A 22754-nucleotide genomic window follows, 5' to 3' on the forward strand; every position below is an offset into this window, starting at 1 on the left:
TGACCTCTACAAAGAATTTCCAAATAGCCACCTGGTTTAATTTACTCTGCTATTTCATCTTTCTATTCAGATAAACTATTTTGTTAAATATTTTATTATTATCGTCAAATAACTATTCTAAAATATAACAATCTATGATGAAGTTTGGATTATTGTGACTAACATGCGCTTCCATTGTTCTTTCTAAAGTCAAATATTACAACCCGATTGTGAGGACCCTTTCCTTTAGAAATTATCAAAATTCGAAAAGTACACGGTTAGCTACCTATATGGATATATTGCCGGAAATGTTAGGAAGGTTTTTGAAATTTGAATTATAAATATATAATTATATTTAAACGAGATAATTTATGTCATTGTCCATAAAAAAAGTTCACCCAACTTATTCAATGTTTAACAAACATTTTCAGCAATATAAAAGAGGTGGGGGTTTTAATATGAATTTTATAATTACTAGTATGACTCGTCATCAAAATGTAAAGCAACATAAGTTATTAAACTTACGTCTTTAATCTGCTACGCTAGCTTCTATCGTTTGATTACTCGTAATAATAAGTTTTATAAATTCGTAACAATGATGTCACGTTTACAATAATAAAACTCCATTATTCAAACTCTATAATTGATATCTATAAATATATGACAATTTATTTTTCAGACCAAATCAATACTCCACTGGTGTACTTCCATGCCCGATCTCCACAGTCCAGGATCCTGTCTACAGTGAGGTAGTCGAGTACACCTCCACCACGGGCAAATGCACCGCTCCGGTACAAGGACTCTACATATGTTTCATGCACAAATGTTCGACTGCAAATATATATGTGCATCTCTAGATAGTAAAGGAAGGCTCCTTCCTCATTCCAAGTCTACAGTTTGACCAGCATATGTCTTGGCGAGTCTCAGTCAGAATAGGTCTGGACCAAAAGCCTGGTTAATATGTCATTAATCAGATGCATCAAAAGTTATGAACGTACAAACACCTTCCAAGTATAGGTTAGTTGTATAAAGTTATTTCTTCGTGAATAAGTAACCCGAGGGAGCGAAGCTGCCGTGAGTTTCTATTCTCGAAGAAAATACTCAATACATTTCAACAAACTTCGTGTAAGCCCCTACCAGACTGTATCATTTTTAAAATCATGCTGTGCGCACATCCTGTCAAAAGGATATGTCAATCACTGCATAAATGCCAAGGAATATATTGTGACGTCATCTTATCAGTTATGACACTTACATTTCGCTCTTGCGTATGCAAACAGTAGGCGTGGCCATTTTGTCGATGTAAAAGTCACTTATATCGCAGTAATTTCCCAGTCCACATATTTTAAAACACATAGGTGTTATTTCTCCTTCTATCGTTATTCATCAAACACGAACGTCGGTCAGAATTAACATGATTACATTATACGTGTATACTGAGCTTGAAAATTAGTTTCATTCTGGTTAAGATGTTTAACCTTTACACATATCAAATGAAAAAAAACACTGAGGACCAAATTCACGGTTTTATTGTTAACTTCAGAACTTCTTCACATTTTGAACACAACATACCAACCAAACTTTAAATGATTCATTCAATATTGCAATTTATATGATATATAATTAAGGTAAAAAATGATCTCTAAACACCAATTCGTCTGTTTCTATATAGTTTCAAGGGTATCAGTCAATCATGATTACCATGATTAAGAAATACGGTGTAGTTGGACGGGCCTGACTTGATGTGTCTTCAAAATACAGTGTGGATGCATATGTTGTTTTATCAAATAAATGTCATGATATCCATCTTGAATTCGGGTAACAAGGCAAATTCTTACGTTTTTAATATCTTCCAAATTGTCTTCCTGTTAGTGAATGATTAACACGAATGTTTATGTATGTAACTAGCACAAAAACGAAACGGCTCTGACATTCATGATCCAAGCTTAGTTTTGTTTTCAATAGCATACGCACCACAAATCTCAGAGGTAATACAGCTCCTGTATTATTACTTGTAACATCGCATTATGACGGATTTCTTCAGCTGTTGTTAATGGTCAGTGCGACTCTGGCGTCGGAGCCGCCTAGTCCAGCGTGCTCCAAATACGACTTCGAGGAAAAGGTTCTCGAGAAAATGATTCGCATGGAGTTCGCTTTTGAAAAAGTGTTGAACGAAAACAAAGTTGTGAGCGAAAAAATGCAAATAGCTTTTGGGAAATTCAGCGAAGTGATGAAACGAGACTTTAACACAATAAAAGAGGAGAACGAACGTCTGCACGTGATCGTAGATGAGATGAAAAACCAACAGGAGCAAGCAGAACGTAAACTTGTTTCGCTCATGGAGGAAATCGAAAGGAACCAAACTAGCACTCTGGAGGAAGTTATGACTGATTCTAACAATACGTTGGAACAAATAAGTGCCTCATTCAATAACATAAAAGGTGAGTTTAATTAAGAGGAGCTTCGTGCAGTATTTAAACTCCATTTTAATAAAAGGTATGTATACGTATTAACATAGAATGAAATAAGAATCGTTCGTTTTATTTAATGCCTTTATAGTATATAACATAATTGTAATTTGTCCCAGAAAGGCAAAATAATGTTTGCAAAAATGACGTCATTTCTGTATCTTGTCGTATCAATGGGGTGGTGGCGTTTGATTTGGACATGAAACCGAGCAGTAAAGAGAATCAAAATGTATAAGATCAAAGTGATTACAGCGATTTCTTAAATCCATCGGAAAGTATTTTATAGTAAAATCGTCTAAATTTATTTATTTTATGTCATGTAAATTTTACTGCTTTTATTTCACTCACAGATTCCTTGTTACGTATTGACTAACAAAAGCAGTGAAGTGTTATTCTGGGTAAATGTTTTAAAATGTTGTCACTAAAAAGACGTAACGACGTTGTTTCTCCCTCGTCATGTATCACAGTTTGACATTTTTCTTTAACTTTTGAGTTAAAGAATTATAGTTTTTTTTTTGTTTCGGTGTAAAATCAAACATGGTATATTTGTGATAACAGGAACTTATATTTACTTCAGTGGCGCATCTTTCTGTGATCACTCAGTGGAAGCTACTTCAATCGTTCTCCGTAATTCCACAAATGTCCTCTTTTCGATCAATTTTACCAATGACGATTTATTTACAAACCGTAATAAGAAATATGTGATTATTTTGTTTTTACAATTGTGAAAAGTGAGATCGCACATATATGTTCTCTTTGCAAAACTTTGCCGATCTTAAAATACCGTTTCTTTCTAGAAAAATATGTTTTGGAGTAACCAACGTACAACGTAACCAAACAAAATGTACCTCTCTGTACGTCAAAATTATAAGACAATTAAAATTGGATCAAATTAATCCTGTAAAACGTATACAACAAATATCGCAAATTTCTTGATTTAAGCAAGCAAACGCGATGCCTGTTTCATTACTCAGCATTAATTTGTCGATATAAGTTCTTGTTTTGAGCAGTGGAAAATGCATACGGTTTATTACGTCATTGGCACCCACCATAAATACTGCCCACGTTCTGAGGAGAGCAAAATTGCATATGGTGTATAATGATACACTGTTTTAGTGTCCAGTAGTATCTACTATTTTATTACGTTATTGGCAATCGCTCTCTCTCTCTATATATATATATACATATATATTGCTCAGTTCTGAGGAGAAAAAACATTTGAATAGTTATTACGTTAAAGACACACATTGTTAAGATTTAGCTGGTGTCGAAACCATATACAACAAGGTGAGGACATAGGAGCTTTTCTCGTACTTGATCATGGAATAGCAACGGGGATATTATTTCATATCAATAAAATACGGGGAAAAGACAATTATTTCAGTATTCTACATAACTATTTTCTGGAGTTTAACTTACTAAACTTTTAAGACGATAAAAGAAAATATGACAATAAAGTTCTTTCATCGTTTGACTGAACTTAATGGAACGCAGTCCATATCAATTGAAATTACATTCAGCAAAAAATGCAAAAAATATTGACCAGTGTAGTCAAACATCATTGAGCCAATTCGGAAACACGAAAGCATCATAATAACCAACTGCAGCCGATTGTATAAGAAATTGTTAGTTCTTTGTTAGCCAAACTATATATTTATTGATATATATCTGTTCAATGTTTCCTTCCAAACAATTTTCATAGGCATACTTGCCTAAAAGTCATACGGATAACGTTCAAAAGATGTTTAATATTGGCAGCTGAATAAAACAACGATGGCAACAAGTCAGCAAGAAGCAGACCGTTCTAAACATTAAATAATTTGCTGTGAGGACAATAATGGCATTAATTTAGCTTTCATGTTTTAGTATTTCAATAGAACTTTCGGTAAAAGACATTATCTCAAAACTCTTCAACGTCAGAGTGTTGCAAATACATACTAGAAAACATTCTTTCCCTACTCAACAAAAAATCGCATGGAATGACAGATCAAAATAATAAATCAACCTCAACAATCCTACGCAAGACAAGTTTTGAAGGGTTTTGCATAGGTGTGAACGATGGAGGTACTCAGAACGTTAAATCAGTTAACATGCAACATCCGATTAATTGTCCGTGATATAAATATAGAGTTCATCTGCAAATGCCACACGTAAATGTTTTGAAACTGATTCTGATCCTAATAATGAGCCGCGACAAGCGAACATGGGTCTGAAAGGGCACAATCAAACACTATGACTTTATACATTTGCGTTAATAAAAATATAAGCACTATTTCCAAGGTGTAATGGTTGCAGTATCAGCCAGAGCTAAGGATTTGTTAATATCTATATATTATCAATAAATAAAATGTCTCAAAAACGTGGGGTTAGCCCTTCACCGATAAACAAAACATGTTCAAGTAAAAGCAAGACTAATTTTGATGCAAAGCATCAAAGACACCGCGAATGTTTTCGAAACATGCCTAAAAGGAAACAGATGCAGTTCACCAGCATACCAAGTTTAAGGTACCTGGAATCAAGCCTTCTTCAGTTATTGAAGGATTTTGGATTTTCAGCGCAAGGTCACCGAGACCTTGACTCTTGACCAACTGACGTCCAAAAAGTTAGGGTGCTGGTCATGTTTATTGGACTTCTACCAAGTTCGAGGTTCTTAGGCCTAAGAGTTTTTTTATTTTTTATTAAACTGCTTATTTTCAGCTCACGGTCACAACGACCTTTACCTTTGACCCACTGACCTCTTCAGTGAAAGGGTTCATCTGCTAGCTATGACCAACGTACCTACGAAGTTTGAGGCTCTTGGGCCATAGTGTTCTTCATATATTGATCAAGAAACAATTTTGAGCTGATAGTCACCACGATATTGACCTTTGACCAACTGACCTCGGAATCAAAAGGCTTTATCTGCTTGTCATGACCAAACTGCCTACAAAGCTTCTGAACCCTGGGCCTAAGCATTCTTCATATGTTGATCGGAAACCGTGGGGACGGACTGATGGACGGACAGACGCTCTGATACCTTTATGCCACCCTCTGGGGCATTCAATCCCAGGCGCTGTAATACTAACAATTATGAACTTAAGGTTTTATGTTTTAAGTTATAAGTTAAGTGTAACATAAACTTTGGGTAAATAAGCAAAATTTACCATGCATAATTCACCCACTCCACACTCGTTATTCACCATGCACAATGCAGCCTTACACATTTCACAATTCACCATGCACAATGCACCCATTTCACAATCGTTTTTCTCAAGGCATCCACGAACCGTGGACGCATGTATCGAAGAACCATGTTCAAAGCTACCATGTCACAATCGTTATTCACAATGCATCAATGTCACAATCGTTATTCACAAGGCACCAAATGTGCCATGGACGCATGCACCGAAGCACCAAGCACAATGCACCCATGTCGCAATCGTTATTCACCATGTATAATGCTACTATGTTACAATTTTTCACAAGGCACCCATGCACCAAGGACCCGTGTGCAGAAGCACCATGCTCAATGCACCCTTGCTCGTTTAACTATTCACAATGCATATTGCGCCTATGCGACAATCGATTTGCACAAAACAGCAATGTTTAATGTACCCATGCTACCTTGTACAATCTACTTATGCTCACACGCAGTATGCACCAATACATCCATAAAAATTGTTATTTACCATTCAATATGCGCCAATAACAATTTTCCTTCTTCTTAAGGCACCCATGCACCATGCACATGCACCGACACTCAATGTATTACGCATCCATGCATATTTAACTATGCACATTGCACATATACACCCATGCAAGAGGCACCATGTACGATGCACTCATGCACACTCACCAATGCAAGATGCACCATGCACCCATGCATATTTCACTATGCACTATGCTCACATTTACCCATACACGAGACACCATTCACGATGCACTCATACATATTTCATTATGCACCATAAACCCATTCACCAATGCAAGATGCACCATGCACCCATGCATATATCACTTTGCACTATGCACACATTCACCCATACAAGAGGACCCATGCACACTGCACCCATGCACATTTCACTATACACAATTCAAAAATTCGCCCATGTACGAGGCATCATGCACGCATACATATTTCATCATGCCCTATGCAAACATTCACACATGCAAGAGGCAACATACACAATGCACAAATGCATATTTTACTACTCATCATACACACATACACCCATACAAAAGGCACAATTCACGATGCACCCATGCATATTTCATCATACACACATACATCCATGCAAGAGGCACAGTTTATGGTGCCCCTATGCCTATTACACTATACAACATGCCGACATTTACCCATGCAAGAGGAACCATTCACATTGCACCCATGCATATCATGCACCATTCACACATTCATCAATGCTAGGAGCAACATACACTATACACACATGAACGTTTCACTTTGCAGCATGCACACATTCACCCATGATTAACCCATGCGTATTTCACTATGCACCGTGCATATTTTACCATGTACCATGCACACAATCAGCCATGCAAAAACACCATGCACAATGCACCTATGCACATTTCACTATGTACCATGCATATTTCACTTTGCAGATGCACACATTTACCCATGCAAGTAGACCATGCACTATGCACCCATGCATATTTCACTATGTAGTAACATATTTCATCATGTACCATGCACACATCCACCCATGCAAGAGGCACCATGCACGATGGACCCATGCTTTTTTCACTATGTACAATGCATATATTGGTATGCATCATGCACACATTCACCAATACAAGAGGCACCATGCATTATGCACCCATGCACATTTCACTATGGAACATGCAAATTCCACTATTCACCATGAACCCATCCACACATACAAGAGGACCCATGCACACTGCATCCATGCACATTTCACTATGCACAATTCAAACATTCGCTCATGTAAGAGGCACAATGCACAATGCACCATGTTCTATGCAGAATGTCATTTACTATGCACCATGAATCCATGTAGACAAGCGCCGTACACATATATACCCATGTGCCATGCCATTCGAAATGCACAATGTATCATGTAACATTATCATGCACACATGTATCTATGTACCACTCACAATGCACCAGACGTACATGCACAATGCACCCATGCACCAAAAACCATGCAACATGCATCATGAACAATACAATATGCATCATGCATCATGCATTTTGCTTTACCTAATATTCAACACAGTCTGTGAAGCATTTGGTTTCTTGTTTTGTTTTATTCAATGAAAAATGTACGAAGTTATAACTCTCGGTTATAAAGGAACTAATGTCAATCCCACTCTTATAATAACATTTATAAAATAATGCAAAAAAATATTTTCTAAGAAATAATTTGCTCTTCGGGTTTGTGTTTTTAAACTCTGCAAGAGCCAATCAGATCAGATATACGATACGACGATGATAAGATCAAGCGATTATTTATTTGGCAAAGTAACCGACAGGCAGACATACAGACGGACGAATGTACAACGGAGTATTTCACTAGTGACCCAAACTTCCAAATCTATGAATTCCGGAAGGCATGACGGACACCTTTTGTGAAAAACATTTTTGGGTACATATATCTAACCAATAGCGATCACACATTTCACAATGATTTTAAAAATGTGATTTGTGAATTGTGTTATATATTAGGAGTTATCAAACCAAGGTCTTCAATCTATTACACTTACTTCTATCCTCTAAAAAACGCTATATCGCTAGCATTATTTACATATATTTTTTTCTTAAATTATTACAAACTAACAAAAATATTATTTACACAAAATCTACAATGAAACATTATGTTTCAGATCAAATCGCTACTCCACTGGTGTATTTCCACGCTCGCTCTCCACAGACCTTCACCCTGTCCACAGGTGAGGTGATCGTGTACAAGACAGTGGAGACCAACCAGGGCAACGGCTACAGCGCTACCACGGGTAAGTTCGCAGCTCCTGTACGGGGACTCTACTTGTTCCACATACACACGTGTAGCACTACAAATAAATATGCTTATCCGCAGATGGTGAAGGAAGGCTCAGTGCTCATTGCAAGTTATCAGCATGGCAACGGCAATTATGACTGTGCTAGCAGTCAGACGTTTGTACAGCTTAATGCCGGAGAAACTGTCTGGGTAAAATGCTCGGGTGGGACCACTCTGTTTGAGAATATACATCGTTGGACCAGTTTTGGTGGTGCTCTCATTCACAACTGACGTGCTGTAGTGCAAAGTGGATTTGTTAACCACGTTTCCACCCAACAAAAGTGAATGCTAATCAAGTAAACTGAAAATGTTTTATTACTTTCACTACTTTTGCAACAGCCAACCATAACATATGACAAAATCAATGACACATAAAACCAAAGGCAGAAAAGATGAATAAGATTGAAAGTAAATTCGGCAGTAATAAATAAGTTATTTCAGAAATAAGATATATATATATATATATATATATATATATATATATATATATATATATATATATATATATATATATATATATATATATGTTTACGTGAAATTTATTGATCATTTCATCATATTGTTATTTAAGTTTTAATAGACACCGTCTCAAATCTCCGCTTGTATGTTTTGTTATGTAGATATGTATTCAAAGCTGAGAACACGTTTTAAATCAAGTCAGCTGAATATTCTTATTTTGGTGTTATAACTGTACAAGGATGTGGTATTTTTACCGACTCAAAATAGAAGTTAATAATGTTTTATTTCTTATATAGTTCACTTAATAATATATCGTAATGCTTTTCCTCGTTGTTTCACAACCTTTGTCTAGATTAAACCAATGCTAGTTGTTTTGATAATTTGTAGACAAATAGTAAGTGAAATACAGAAGTCGTATCGGCCAGTTTGATTTTTAACAATAAATTGTATTAATGTCTTCAGAGAAATAAATGTTGTCCTTTTCACAGGATTTTTGTTTTGACATAATTTTATGACAAATCATAACGTTGCAAACACATTTCTTCACCTTGTTTTGTACGAGTAATTTGAATGTACGTGTTGTTTGAGGCATAGCGGACTGGCAGCGTGGAATTTGCAGCCTGGCGACCTTGTTGCATGGCAGAAGTTGCGGCCTAGCCGCTTGAAGTTAGCGGATTTATATTTCATTTCATATACTGCAGTAGTAATGAAGTGAAATAATAATTTATGATGTCTTCTTACATAATGTGTTCTGATAATCAAAAATCATTGTACATATCGAACTCCAATACTGCAGAAAAATCATTCGCGTTTTGTATTGAGTACAGAGCTAAAAACGATGAAAAAAGACACATTTGTGTTCTAACTCTTTATTAAATATCAGAACAGAAATTTTATTTTGACTTAAATATAATCAGCTCATCGTCACATTACAAAAATACCAAAAAACAACAACACACAAATAATAAATACATACATAATTACATTATAATGGGTTTTAAGTGATCTTTGGTTGTATATTTAGCTTTTTTAGAAGTTACACACGCAAACAAACGCATACAATGTAACCTACATATCAGCATGTACGGTTGATATGAAAGTGAGAATATTTAATAGTTTATTTAACACAAAAACTACTATGTTAATTGCAAAACGCAACAGAATGAGACATGAAAATGGAAGCAATATTGCAGTTATAAATGTGCATAACACATACACAGCACAGATAAATCATTTGTGAGTTAAAATAATAAAATGATAATATAAACCATATACATTTCGATTTCTTTAGAATGACAAAACATGAATAAAACCAGTAGCCAGATTTTGTTTCTTATTTCGAAGGCTTCTAATAGAAAAATTGCTTATTTAACAAGTAGCGAGTTATTATCAGTTTGCGGTAAAGAAATAAACTACGCCAAATTAGAATGTTCTGAATAGTAGCTTGTAATAAAATTTCTAAGATCAAAAGCATACAATGACCATTTTAAGACAAAATGGTATTCGTCTTCAATATCGTTTAGGAAAAAAGGTACACTTTCTCTCATTTTTTTTACAATACTATAATGTTTTTAAAGTTCAACCTATCATTGTTGATAACGACAGTTGTTGTTTTGCAAATACTTGTCTGTACTAAATGTTATCAAAATTAATATCGGTCCGGTGGCCTAACTGATAAGCGGCGTGAACTTAGCGGCCTGGAGGTCAAGCGGTCTAAAAGTACCATGATCGCCAATTGATAGGATTGCAAAACGTTTCATCCCAAATTTTATGTCGGAGAGTTTGAGAAATACGGATTATAACATGTCTTACATGTTCCTTTTCGGTGAGATCTTTGGTAGCTTATGTTCGTTGCATATCTTTTAAGATAATATTGCATGCCGAGCTTTTCACTTTGGTGTTTCTAATATTGAGGTAATCTCACGTTTGCTTATCAAGTTTAAACGCGCAAACGACACTCCTATAGTGAAATGAACCTTACGATAGACCTCATGCAAAAATGTACTCCCTATGTATGTTAAAGGTACTGAACTGGGACAAATATTGAATGAGGCAAACTGTCTGAAAACCAATGGACGACCATCGAATAAATTAACGTTACTATAAATAACATTATCATATATTTATTAAAGTTCAATACATCATCAAGAAGTTGTATCATAAATTGTTCCAACCACTTTCTTTGCCCACATATTAGAAATCACAGATATAAAGGTTTGGCTCCCTTCAAAGATCTTATTTACGTCGATTTTAGCTTTACGTCTGAAATAGAGTTTGCTCAAATACATTATATACTGACAAGTCTATAACACCACGGTGAATTCACTGTAAGCCTTAAATCTGAAATTACATGGGCCAAGCTCGTTTGAAACTGCTTGGTGTACAAGGATGGCAAAGCTCGAGATTACTTAGTTGTTTTCAAGTATCATTTGTCTTTTTCAATTGTTATTACAAAAGTATATATTTTGATTATGTTTGTTTTTATCTCGAAAATGTTTTATTGAAATAAATATGGCATAAAACAACAAGGACTGGAACATACCAAGTTTACGTTAACAATGCTAATTATACAATGAAAACTACAGGGACAAGTCCTGTACTCAAAACATCAATGTTTAACTCTGTTAAAAGGCACAAGGTAAAAGCCAAAACGACACTAAATGGGAGAAACAAACGGACAAACACGCATCGACATAGCTCTGTTAAGACTATGTGGTCAAATGACAATCACGAGACTGGTTTCACTATCTTTTTTAATTAAATCGTCAAGTTTTTTTATTTTGTTCAAAGCACTATCACAATTTTTGTTGGTTAAACCAAATGCGAAAACTCTCTTGGTTTATGTATGGCACCGCTATCAGCAAAAACATTGTAGATGACAGTTCCCTCGACGTAAAAACCGGACAAATCAGCACTTTAAAACATCATTATTGCAACGGCAGGTGCGTTTGGAAGGTATAACACACAAGTTGGCGCTGAACAGAGGTTCTTTATCACTTGTATATCAGTTAAATACCAATTAAACCTTCTTTTTGCTAGGTTTTCCGTGCAGGATAAACGATAACCCGCTGCTCATCTGCAAATGCCACATTGAACAGCGACCAGCAAAAAAGGGTCTTAAAGTAAATACGACGTAATTTCACACACAAAATGACTTCTTTATTAAGTGTTACTGACAACTTTACTGCTGTCCCCTTATATAATCTGTGTAATGAAGGTAAAGGTTATGTTTAAGTTAATACAATTCATTTTTAGTGTAACATATCTCATAGGTTGCCAAATATGTAATAGTATATATTGAAACCGATTGAATTAAAGACTTTATAATAATATTACCCTTTCTGCTTGTCGCGGCTATAATATATCTGGTTGGATCAACATAACAAGCCATTAAAATGAAATAATCGTTTTATCTTGGGGAGGGAATATTTATACAGTTTCTAGTAAAAAAACTCCAAGCACATTGAAACTACCGTAGTATTGCTTAAAGTAAATCTGAAATTGTTAGACTGCAGCCCGGTTTAAAATTTACAGTTCACATATACATAAAACATTGCGTCGTTAATAACTTAAACCAACGATGCACTTGCGAAATTTAACATGGTTTTAAACTAAAAAATAGATTAAAACAACATATCAGTAATAATATTCAAAAACCACATAGTATTACGTGAAATGATTGTCGGCTATTGCCTTAACTGTTCAGTGGATACAATACGAACCACGTGTTTGGAAATGTACGAATAACGAGATATTTTTAACATTTCATCCAAAGCCCAAAAATAATGATATATTCAAACTAAAAACGACTTAAAGTTTTGATGATCCAGTTAACGAGATGAATTATCAGTTTTTATTATTGGTACCCGTTATCGTGCTTTATAATGTATCATAAAACCGCAAGCAATGCATATCGCAAAATACAGTTGTCCTTATTCCACTCCAGTGTAATACGTCCGAGTTCCAATCTGTTGACGTCACGTAATAACCAGTGACATTGTGAAATGTTCAAATGACGTCAGAAAAGAAAACAGAGCGTCATTTAAAATAAATTTATTTTAGTACAGCCCGTTTTTGATTTGAAATGTTGTATTGGACTTTTGTGGAATTTTGCAGATTTTGAATTCACTCAGGTAACGACTCGTGGAATATGTTTCGACAAACATCAACTCCTCTCAAATACTACCCCCCCCCCCATTAACACGCAATACTAATTACCCTTTGATTCGTTACGTGTCATCTCTTTATCTTGCAGCATTTTAACTTCTATGAGATCTGAGGAAATACGGTATTCATTCATTATCCTGAAGCTGCACTTAAATATATTTCACTCATTCGTAAACAATTAGCTTACCTGTCGACTAAAATTAATATCCACGGAATAATCGTTAGAGAATGACTGGACTACTTCAGCTGTTGTTACTGGTCGGCGTGACCGTGGCCTCCAAGCCATCGTGTCCAGCGTGCTCTAAATACGACTATGAGGAAAAGATGCTCGAGAGAATGATCTGCATGGAGTTCGCTTTTAAAAATTTGGGTGAAAAGGTGGAGCACACTTTGAACAATATCAAGGATTAGAAAAAACGTTTTTTCGAGCAAGCAGATCGTAAACTGGCTTCGCTTATGGACGAAGCGAAGAGAAACCAGTCCAGCACACTGCAGAAGATTGAAGTCGATTCTAACAATACGTTATATCAAGCTATTGCCGCCTTCAATGATATAAAAGGTTAGTTTATGTTTTAGGTTTAACACATTCTAACTTACATTTAATGTTGTCATAATTTTCAGTTTTACAGAGACTGTGATCGGTAGTTTTTAGTTTACATAATCTTAGCCATGTTGAAGACCTTTTTTATACAAAGGTTGTAGTACATTTTTCTAATCACTCAGTCTTGATTTCATTCACACAATTTATATTACTAAATTATTAATCACTCATGAGTTTTTAGACCGCATTTAATATGCCAGGATCCTAAACTCAAATTTGTTACGTTGATTTTAGGTAGTTCCTAATATAGCTTTCTGGCAATGTTCTGCAACGTTTCTATAAACGAGGTGGCTATACTCACAAATAATTATGAATACAGTACCTAACAATATAAACCAAAAACCTTTAACTAGGAAGCAGGCTTCTTTAACTTTGAATCAACATCATTTCCCTGAACTGTTTAAAAGTCACATGTAGTAAATATTCGTAGATTGAATTTACATCTAGCTAATACTTGTCAAGTAAGCTATAACACAGATTCAAATATTAAACTTTTCTCAAATAATTTAAGAGTGGTAGTCTCTCCATTAGAATTACCAATAGTGCGAAAGTTACGATGGGGCTTGTTTCCTAAACTTTCTTCGTGCAATTCTTGGAAATGTTTTTCCTATTCTTTTCTTCGAAATAGCTCTAATATTACCTCGTCCATAAATAAAAGCACGTTTAATTGTTTACTTAAGGAAAACGTCCCTTGAAAATCATCTTATATTATTTATGTTCCAGCTTGAAATGTGGGTACTTGTGGAATACAGTATGTAGGACAGACAGGGAGGCCATTGAAAGCCCGATTACGTGAACATGTTTATAAAATCAAAACGAATAATAACTCCTTAACTTTTCTATATCAACATTTTTACAAGATGGGACATAGTTTAGATAGATTAACCATTCATCCAGTAGAACTCCTTATATTTACAGATAAGGAAAGTAATTCTTATAAATTTAAAGCAAGATGCATCGCAGAGCTGGATTAAACGCTTGCAAACTCCATATTCGCTTGGACTTAATGATTATATATTTAATGTAGGTAATATTTCGAAATGTAATAATATTGATATTTTTTGCATTATTTAAAGATAGAAAGCCAAGATCACATGGCAAGATAATTAATGGAAACATTAAAAGAAAACAACGTAGAACAATTAATATGGAGCAGTGTAATAGTGTCTTGTTACAAAATGGCAAACATCGACTTCTTTCTACTTTTTGTTCCCTTTCAGTAACTTTTAACGGTCACTTGATAGGAAAGCTGATAATATTATTTTAAGAACAGATCCGAAGTATGAATGCGCTTGTATCGTTAATGGATATACTTAACATTAACTTCATCCCAGTATTGAGAATGTTTATACTAGCAAAAATATATCGCATTAAGCTTTTTAGCAACAAGTGTAAATATCTTCTTAATCTAAAAATATATTTAAGAATATAAATGTAGAAAAATATATTCCAAAATACTTCAAGAATAAAGAAATGCCAATGATATGTCACAAATATAAAAAGCCTTTTAGAATTTCATATTTAATTATAATAAAGTAGTATAAGAAGATGATATTTCCGCAAATACACCTTCTTCTTGAGATTGTATTGACTATATGTACCGCTACGACCCTGTTGGACATATTGTTACAGGAGATTTTTCTTTTATTAAAAATAATCTTCTTAGAAAACTGCTAAATAAAGGTCCTAAATACCGTATTGCATCTGAAATTAATTTCCATAAGTGTAAATAAGAATTGACAGACACTTTATCCAATTATAGTAAAGCTGGTGCAAAAGAGAAGGGGTCGAACCAAAAGCCTTATTGCCGTGGATGAATAAAATATTGTACCTAATAGATAAGAAAATAGAGTTTTTCAACAATAATCTGTTGGCCCTTCCACCAAAGTCTATTTCGATAACTCCAAAGTTGATCATGGATATCAAATCCCTACATAAAAAAACTTGTATTTGTACCAGCTGATAAAGCAGCTAATAATGTAATCATAGTTTGACGTTTATATTATGTAAATACTATTATCGAAGAGTTATAATCTTCTAGAACTTACATTTCTAGCCAACTCGATGAAGAAAGTGTTATTAGAAATCATATTGATTATAATGCTAAATTCAAGTTCTTTTGAATGATGATCATAAAAACATTCATAGAATACACTTGTTTCCCTAAAATGCATAAAAATCCGTATAAATCAGGATTTATTGTTAATTCCTTTTCTTGTTCTACTAAACAAGTTTCAATTTTACTAACATCCTGCTTATCTGCTATAAAGTTTCATGTGAAAAAAAAACTGTAGTAAAGTTTATGAGAATTCTGAAATTAATCTCTTTTGGTCCATCAATAATTCTTTAGATTTAGTTAATGATTTTGAAAATAGACGGTTAAGGTCTCAGTGCTTAATACCTATGACCTTTCAACGCTCTTTACATCTATTCCACAATCTTTAGTTACAAACAAATTGACTCCTCTTATCGAAAAAACTTTTGCGAGGGTCGCTGAACGTCGGAACCTGTTTAATTAACCCACTTACGTCAGCAGAATTAGTGTCAAAAATATGTGTATCAAAACTCCTTTTTGGGGCAGAACTGTGGAACAACTTATCGAAGACAAACTATCTGCAACTAGAACGCTTTATACGAATGGCTGCAAAACTAATACAGCGATTTCCTATACGAACTCGTACTGATATATGCTTGGCGATGCTCGGTATGAAGTCAATAGAAATTCAAATAGATATTAAAAAACTAACGTTTCTTGAATGTCTTTGTAATATGCCAGTGCATGTACTCTCCAAGCAAATCTTCAACCTGCGGCTAGCCATGTATGCATGTCGAACAAATAAAATCACTCAACGTGGATACATACCGGATATAATTAACATACTATCAAAGTACAATCTGCTTCCAGTTATTACAAGATATTCATACACAGGACAATTCCTACGAAATCAGCTTGGAAGATCACTTGTAAAAAAGCAGTGTTTCAACACCATTTGAATAAATGGAAACAGAGATTACAAAACGATGTTTCTTTTACAAGATTCAGATGTTTGCATACAAGTATTGAACCAGCGATAATATGGACATGCGCATCAGACTTCCGGTCACGCCGACATGCACTGGAAGTGAGCAAACTCTGGATATCACCAAACCCGTATGATAATAGGGGGCCGATATTATGCCATGCGTGTGGTGTTGTAGTTGACAATATTGTAAATCATGTTGTATTTTACTGCCATTTATCATCAGACATAAGAATACGATTCTATGATATTATTTCAAATGAGTTTATCAATGATGTATCCATGTGTTTGACTAATTGTGATGATGAAACAAAGTTACAATATTTGTTAGGAAAAAGACATCATGCATTTTCTAGCAAGAAGGTTCATAAACACTTTCTACGTATCGCAATTAGCTATGTTTTTAAATGTTTATGTGTAATAAAATTGCATTTTCAATTATAAGCTTATGCAAAGCTATAAAGATGTAATAACACTTGTAATTGATTAAAGCATTCGTATAAATATTGATAGCCTGAAACTATGTATATTGTCAATACATAAAGTCATTTTGTCGTTATAATAATGTATAATATATATATATGTAAATCATCAACAACAAATTAACAAATATTGATAACGTCATAAAGAATCACATTTTTTATGATTGAACATTTCATTATATTACCTTATACATCATATGATTGCATCTGTTAAATTGTATTAATTTATTATATGTTTTTTTTTCTTATATCATATGTGTGCATTTAATCATTAGTTAATCATGTTTTGTCTTTATTATATCAATTGCTTTGCTATGTATGTGCATGTATTTTTGTTCTCTTTATTATAGTTATGTATGTATCTCTTCAAGAGGAAATAAAGAACATATATATACTTACATGGCAGTTAATGTTAAAACAGCTATTTTTACTAATGATCGCCCTGATAAATATATCTATTGGACATGCACAGATGTCATTGAAGTTTGAAATTTTGTACTCAATAATTCTTTTCTAAAATTCGGTAAATGTTTATACAAGCAAACAATTAGAATTCCAATGGGTGTCAATTATGCACTTTTACTTGCAGACCTCTTTTTATACGCTATGAAAGTGAATATATGTTAAAATTATCTAAGTCTGGAGATCTAGCTCTTGTTGATTAAATCAATAGCACTTTTAGATATATTGATGATATTCTAAGTTTAGATAATCCTGTGTTTACAGAGAACATTCATTCGATATACCCTTCACAATTGCAACTGAATAAATCTAATACATCCGTTTTAAAATCATCCTATTTAGATTTGCAACTCGAAATAAAGGAAGATATATTGAGTATCAATCTTTATGATAAACGTGATGATTTTAACTATTAAATAATTAATTACCCTTCTTTAGATGGTGATGTTCCTAGTTCACCATGATATGGTGTTTTTATTGCACAGTTGATAAGATTTGCGAGAATATGTACAAAGTACAATAGTACTCTTAAATTGCTGATTGCTATAGTATTGCTCATCCCGATTTTTATGGTGATGATTTAAAGAAAACTCGTAATATTAAAATGTTTCCAGCAGGTAGTTGGGCAGATAGACTTAATGAATTACTTGGATTTTATTTAAACCGTGGATATAAAGGCAATATTTCGAAGAGCACTTGCCTTCTAGTTTTTGAAGATGAATACCTGAAACAAATATAAGGTTGAATATAGCATCCTTTCATAACTAAGCTTTCAGTCCTTTGATTTTTTATGAAGATTTTGCCTATTCATGTTATCTTTAAAAACGTTTCTGGCGAAAACGTTTTTTTGCTGACTCCGAGTGTTTTGTCACCGTTCCAAGGCGGTACCTAACAATTCTTGATAAACATACCTATATTTTATATATATATATGTATGCACTGTGTTGTTTGTGGAGTTTTGTGCTGTTCTTCTGTGTTTCTTGTTTGTGATTTTGTGTTCTATGTCGTTGGCGTTTGCCCGGTTTATGTTTAAACTTTTTGCTACTGAGCCTGTTTCTGTAGCTTTTTGCATAAATATTCGTATAAACTTAGAAAGAAATAAGTGCGGATTGATATTCTTGAAAACAATATCGCTCCGCTTTGATCATAACAAGTCATTTTAGGCATACGTTAATTATTAAGACAGGAAATTACACTTCCAACGTTTTGTAATAATGCTCACATACCATGGAGGGCGTACTCAATATAATTTAAATAAGAACAATCCCTATAAAATTGCTGAACTATTTATATATATTTTTTCCCTTTCTGACTAAGCCCGAAATGATTTACTTTAAGTTTTGCGCCTTAAGAGCGCAATCATCTTCAATACCTTGTGTGAACTTGAGCAATATGAAATGTTTACAATAATGGTCAAGTTTTGTGTTGTGAACTTCAACATAATTAGCTCAGACTAACTCGTTTTTGAAAGCATTGAGAATCTTCACTTCAGAAACCGTTGGCCTGATTTCAAAACATTTTCAAAGAAATATTACTTAGGTGACCCTTTTAACAAAATAATTATTATCATACTTATTAATCTCAAATATAATAAATAAAAGTATTATAATTATTATAATTATTATTATTATTATTATTATTATTATTATTATTATTATTATTATTATTATTATTATTATTATTATTATTATCATTATTATTAAAAAAGGACCCGGATTTGTTTGATCAGTCTTAATATTTAAAAATGTTTAATTATGTAAAATTGTCATGATTTTCTAATAACGAATATATATCAATTAACACAGTTGTAGTAATTTCAAGTTATATTGATTGTTTGAAAATGGCGCAGAAATGAGGCAGTCATCTGACAGGAATCTATTTTACCGATCCTTTCTTTCTTGATGTCAAGCTAGATAAACCGATTCAAATATAATCGCTAGAGGTTAGAGACCACTTACGCACGTAGAAATAGCATCCAATGTTAAAAAAATGTGTTTTTTTTGGGGCTTTTTCGACGATGACAGGGTGATGACTTACCATCAATATTTATGCGAAAAGCTACAGAAACAAGCCAAGTAGCAAAAAGTTTAAACATAAACCCGGTTTATTGGCACTGGGCAAACGCCAAAGACATAGAACACAAACTGGTCCGAACTACAGATATCGATGTTTAGACCTGTCCAAAGACTTTCCAACTGCTTTTGTTCCAATGAGTCAGCCTTTTATAATGAACATCACATTGGTATAATATCTGTCTTTTCCATATTTTTTTTCTATTTTGCAGCATAACATAGCAGGCTTTTTATCAAGAACACATGAAGGCTGTCCATAAAGAAACCCTACAATTTGTTTACTATGAAACTTCATTGTTTACAACTACAGGTCATTACCCTGTTTGATTGACGGTCCTTTTGTCTGTCTTTAAACATGAAGTTTTGTGCCCTAAGAGCGCAATGCATTGTGTCATCTCGAGCTCTATGTTTTTTTGGTCAAGTTTTGTGTATTGAACTAAAACATAATAAGCTCGGATATACACTCAATGTCCCAGTTTTTGGCTCACCTGAGTGATATGTTGATTTAACGTCGTCTGGCGTCGTCCGTCCGTCCATCCGTCGTCAACATTTTCCTTCAAATTAACTTATCCTAAACCACTGGGACAATTTCAACCAACCTTCACAGGACTGTTCCATAGATGGTCATCTTGTTTTCTTTAATAAAAATGGTTTCATGCAGAACTCTGGCTGCCATGGAAACCGAAAGGAAAAAGCTTTGAAAATAGTCTTATTAGAAGCTGCTGGCCTGATTTCAACATAATTTCTCAGATATTTTTTCGCGTGACTTTTTATCAAATTCCTTTTCTCAATGTTGATTCGAAAAAAGTAGCCACCAGGGGGTGGGTCACCTTTTCACTAAATGTCTGTATCGATAAAGTTTTAAAAATATTGTCCTCAAAATCCCATGGTGGGATTTTAGAATGATTTCACAAAAATGCTCCAATGGTGAAATTTTGTCAAACTCCTTGAAACTATGTTGATTGTAAAAAAAACATGGTATCCTTGTGCGGGGCTAATTTCCATAATATGTCTTTATTGAACAGTTTGAAAATCTCAAAATCTATCAAAACCATTTTAAAGTAATTTCACAGAGTTTTTAGGTGCCTCCGTATCCAAGTCCTTTACCAACTACGTAAGCGTAATAACTTGCAATGTGCTGTTTTGTGACAAGTTACATAACTCCAACTAAAATATTGTTAGAGCTATGGTTCGTTGATTTTTTAACAAATTCAAATTTTTCATGTTTTTATACACTCGTTTAAAAACAATAAGGACGTATTATAGTGGAAATCCTACAATCTTTTAAATATGAAGTCTTATTGTTTACACTTACAACTCATTTCCGAATAGAAACATTGTTATATTTACAGTTCTATATGAATGATTTTAATTCAGATAAGCTGTTTTGTTCAGGATTCGTTTTCTTATTGACGTTAAAAACACGATTCTACCCTAAATCAAACTATGGTGCAGTTTGGACAAATATGACTCAAATGCGCTTCCATTGTTCCATTTAAAACTTAGTTATATCACCCGAAAAGGAGACTTTTCCCTTTAGGGAATTATCTCAAATCGATATATACGGTTTGCTGTTAAAGTATTATGGATACATTAGCATCAATAGCTTAGAACTTGCATTTAGCTTTCAAATATATTTTTCAAACTAATGCAGGACCCTTTAAATTTAAACAAAATGGTTGTTACAATATTAAACTTCATAAAAAATATATTTTAAAGATCGACTTAACTGATTGTTTGAAATTTGACAGGGAATGGAAATCTATTTTGCCGAAAATTGTAGTAACGTTATTTAAAATAGAATTATATAGATATAATTATATTCAAATGAGTATATCACATAAGCTGTTTAGTGCTTACTTTAATACGAACTGTTTTTATATATCTGATCTACAAAATGAAAATAATCATTATTGTTATCAAACGCTTACTTCTATCGTTTTATAAACGCTTACTTCTATCGTTTTATAAACGCTTACTTCTATCGTTTTATAAATAATCTCGCACTTTTATCATTTTGTTACAATAAAGCCAAGTTAACAATAATACTACCCACTCACACAAAACTTGATTTATATTTATAAATATAAAAGAAATCATTTTTCAGACCAAATCGCTACTCCACTGGTGTACTTCCACGCCCGCTCCCCACAGACCACAACTCTGTCCACAGGTGAGGTGATCGTGTACAAGGCATTGGAAACCAATCACGGCAACGGCTACAGCTCCACCACGGGCAAGTTCACCGCTCCAGTACGGTGACTCTACTTGTTCTTCATGCACACATGTACGGCTACAAACAAAAATGCTTATCTCCAGTTAGTGAAGGAATGCTCAGTCCTGATTGCAAGTGTACAGCGTGACATGGACTATCATACCTGTTCTAGTAGTCAGGTGATTGTTCAGCTTGATGCCGGGGAAACCGTCTGGGTACAATGCTCCAGTGGGGCCTCGGGCGGACATCTGTATGATGATTCTTATCGATGGACCTATTTTGGTGGTGCTCTCATTCACAACTGACGTGCTTAGGTCATTGTTCATAAAAAGCCAAAGGCTGAAATTACACAAAGAGTAAATTTCGCAGTGATTAAAGAGTTATTAAAAAAATTAAATTATCATCAACAATTGATTTTTTTTTTGTTATCATTTACCGTTAGTTAAATATTTGTTTAGATATCGTTTGTGTATACCGCCTGTATGCATGTCATGTATACTGAGAACTCTTTTGAATTGATTTTTTTTGTATTTTAACTGAGAAACCTGTATGTTGGCATAAAGTATATTATGAAGTCATAGTAAATCTTTATTTCCTATTTTATCAGTAATGCAGGTATCGTTTTCCATAAATCTGTTGTTTTGAAGCCTTTTCCCAGAATAAACCAATAAATGCCAGTTATTTTGCGGGGGTATATATATGTATTTGGTTACCCTTATTGATATACAAACAGAATGTACTTCAATGTTAAATATAGAAGTCGTATCGTACCTTTGGTTTTGAGACATGAACTTGTATATTTAAATATTGAC

The 22754-nt window shown here is 33.9% G+C and overlaps 1 protein-coding gene across 2 annotated transcripts; it reads left to right on the forward strand.

The window, feature by feature from the left end:
- The first annotated feature begins 1966 nt into the window (after nucleotides 1-1966).
- LOC128205524 (uncharacterized) lies at nucleotides 1967-22354 on the forward strand. 2 transcript variants are annotated; one of them, XM_052907252.1, is made up of 3 exons: nucleotides 1967-2420; nucleotides 8292-8420; nucleotides 21835-22354. In XM_052907252.1, the coding sequence occupies exons 1-3, from the start codon at nucleotides 2033-2035 to the stop codon at nucleotides 21987-21989; spliced, it is 672 nt and encodes a 223-aa protein (XP_052763212.1). In that variant the 5' UTR covers nucleotides 1967-2032; the 3' UTR covers nucleotides 21990-22354. The 2 variants fall into 2 exon arrangements, with proteins under 2 accessions (XP_052763212.1, XP_052763211.1); XM_052907251.1 differs by lacking the exon at nucleotides 21835-22354 and having other exon boundaries at nucleotides 8292-8866.
- The last annotated feature ends 400 nt before the right edge of the window (nucleotides 22355-22754 follow it).

The sequence above is a fragment of the Mya arenaria genome, chromosome 10 (assembly GCF_026914265.1).
Source record: "Mya arenaria isolate MELC-2E11 chromosome 10, ASM2691426v1".
Taxonomy (NCBI): Eukaryota; Metazoa; Mollusca; class Bivalvia; order Myida; family Myidae; genus Mya; species Mya arenaria.

Excerpts from the sequence above, each read along its gene's own strand:
- LOC128205524 (XM_052907251.1), top strand. The coding sequence starts at position 2,033 with ATGGTCAGTGCGACTCTGGCGTCGGAGCCGCCTAGTCCAGCGTGCTCC. Across the intron at positions 2,421-8,291 it reads CTCATTCAATAACATAAAAG|ATCAAATCGCTACTCCACTG; the intron begins GTGAGTTTAATT and ends ATTATGTTTCAG.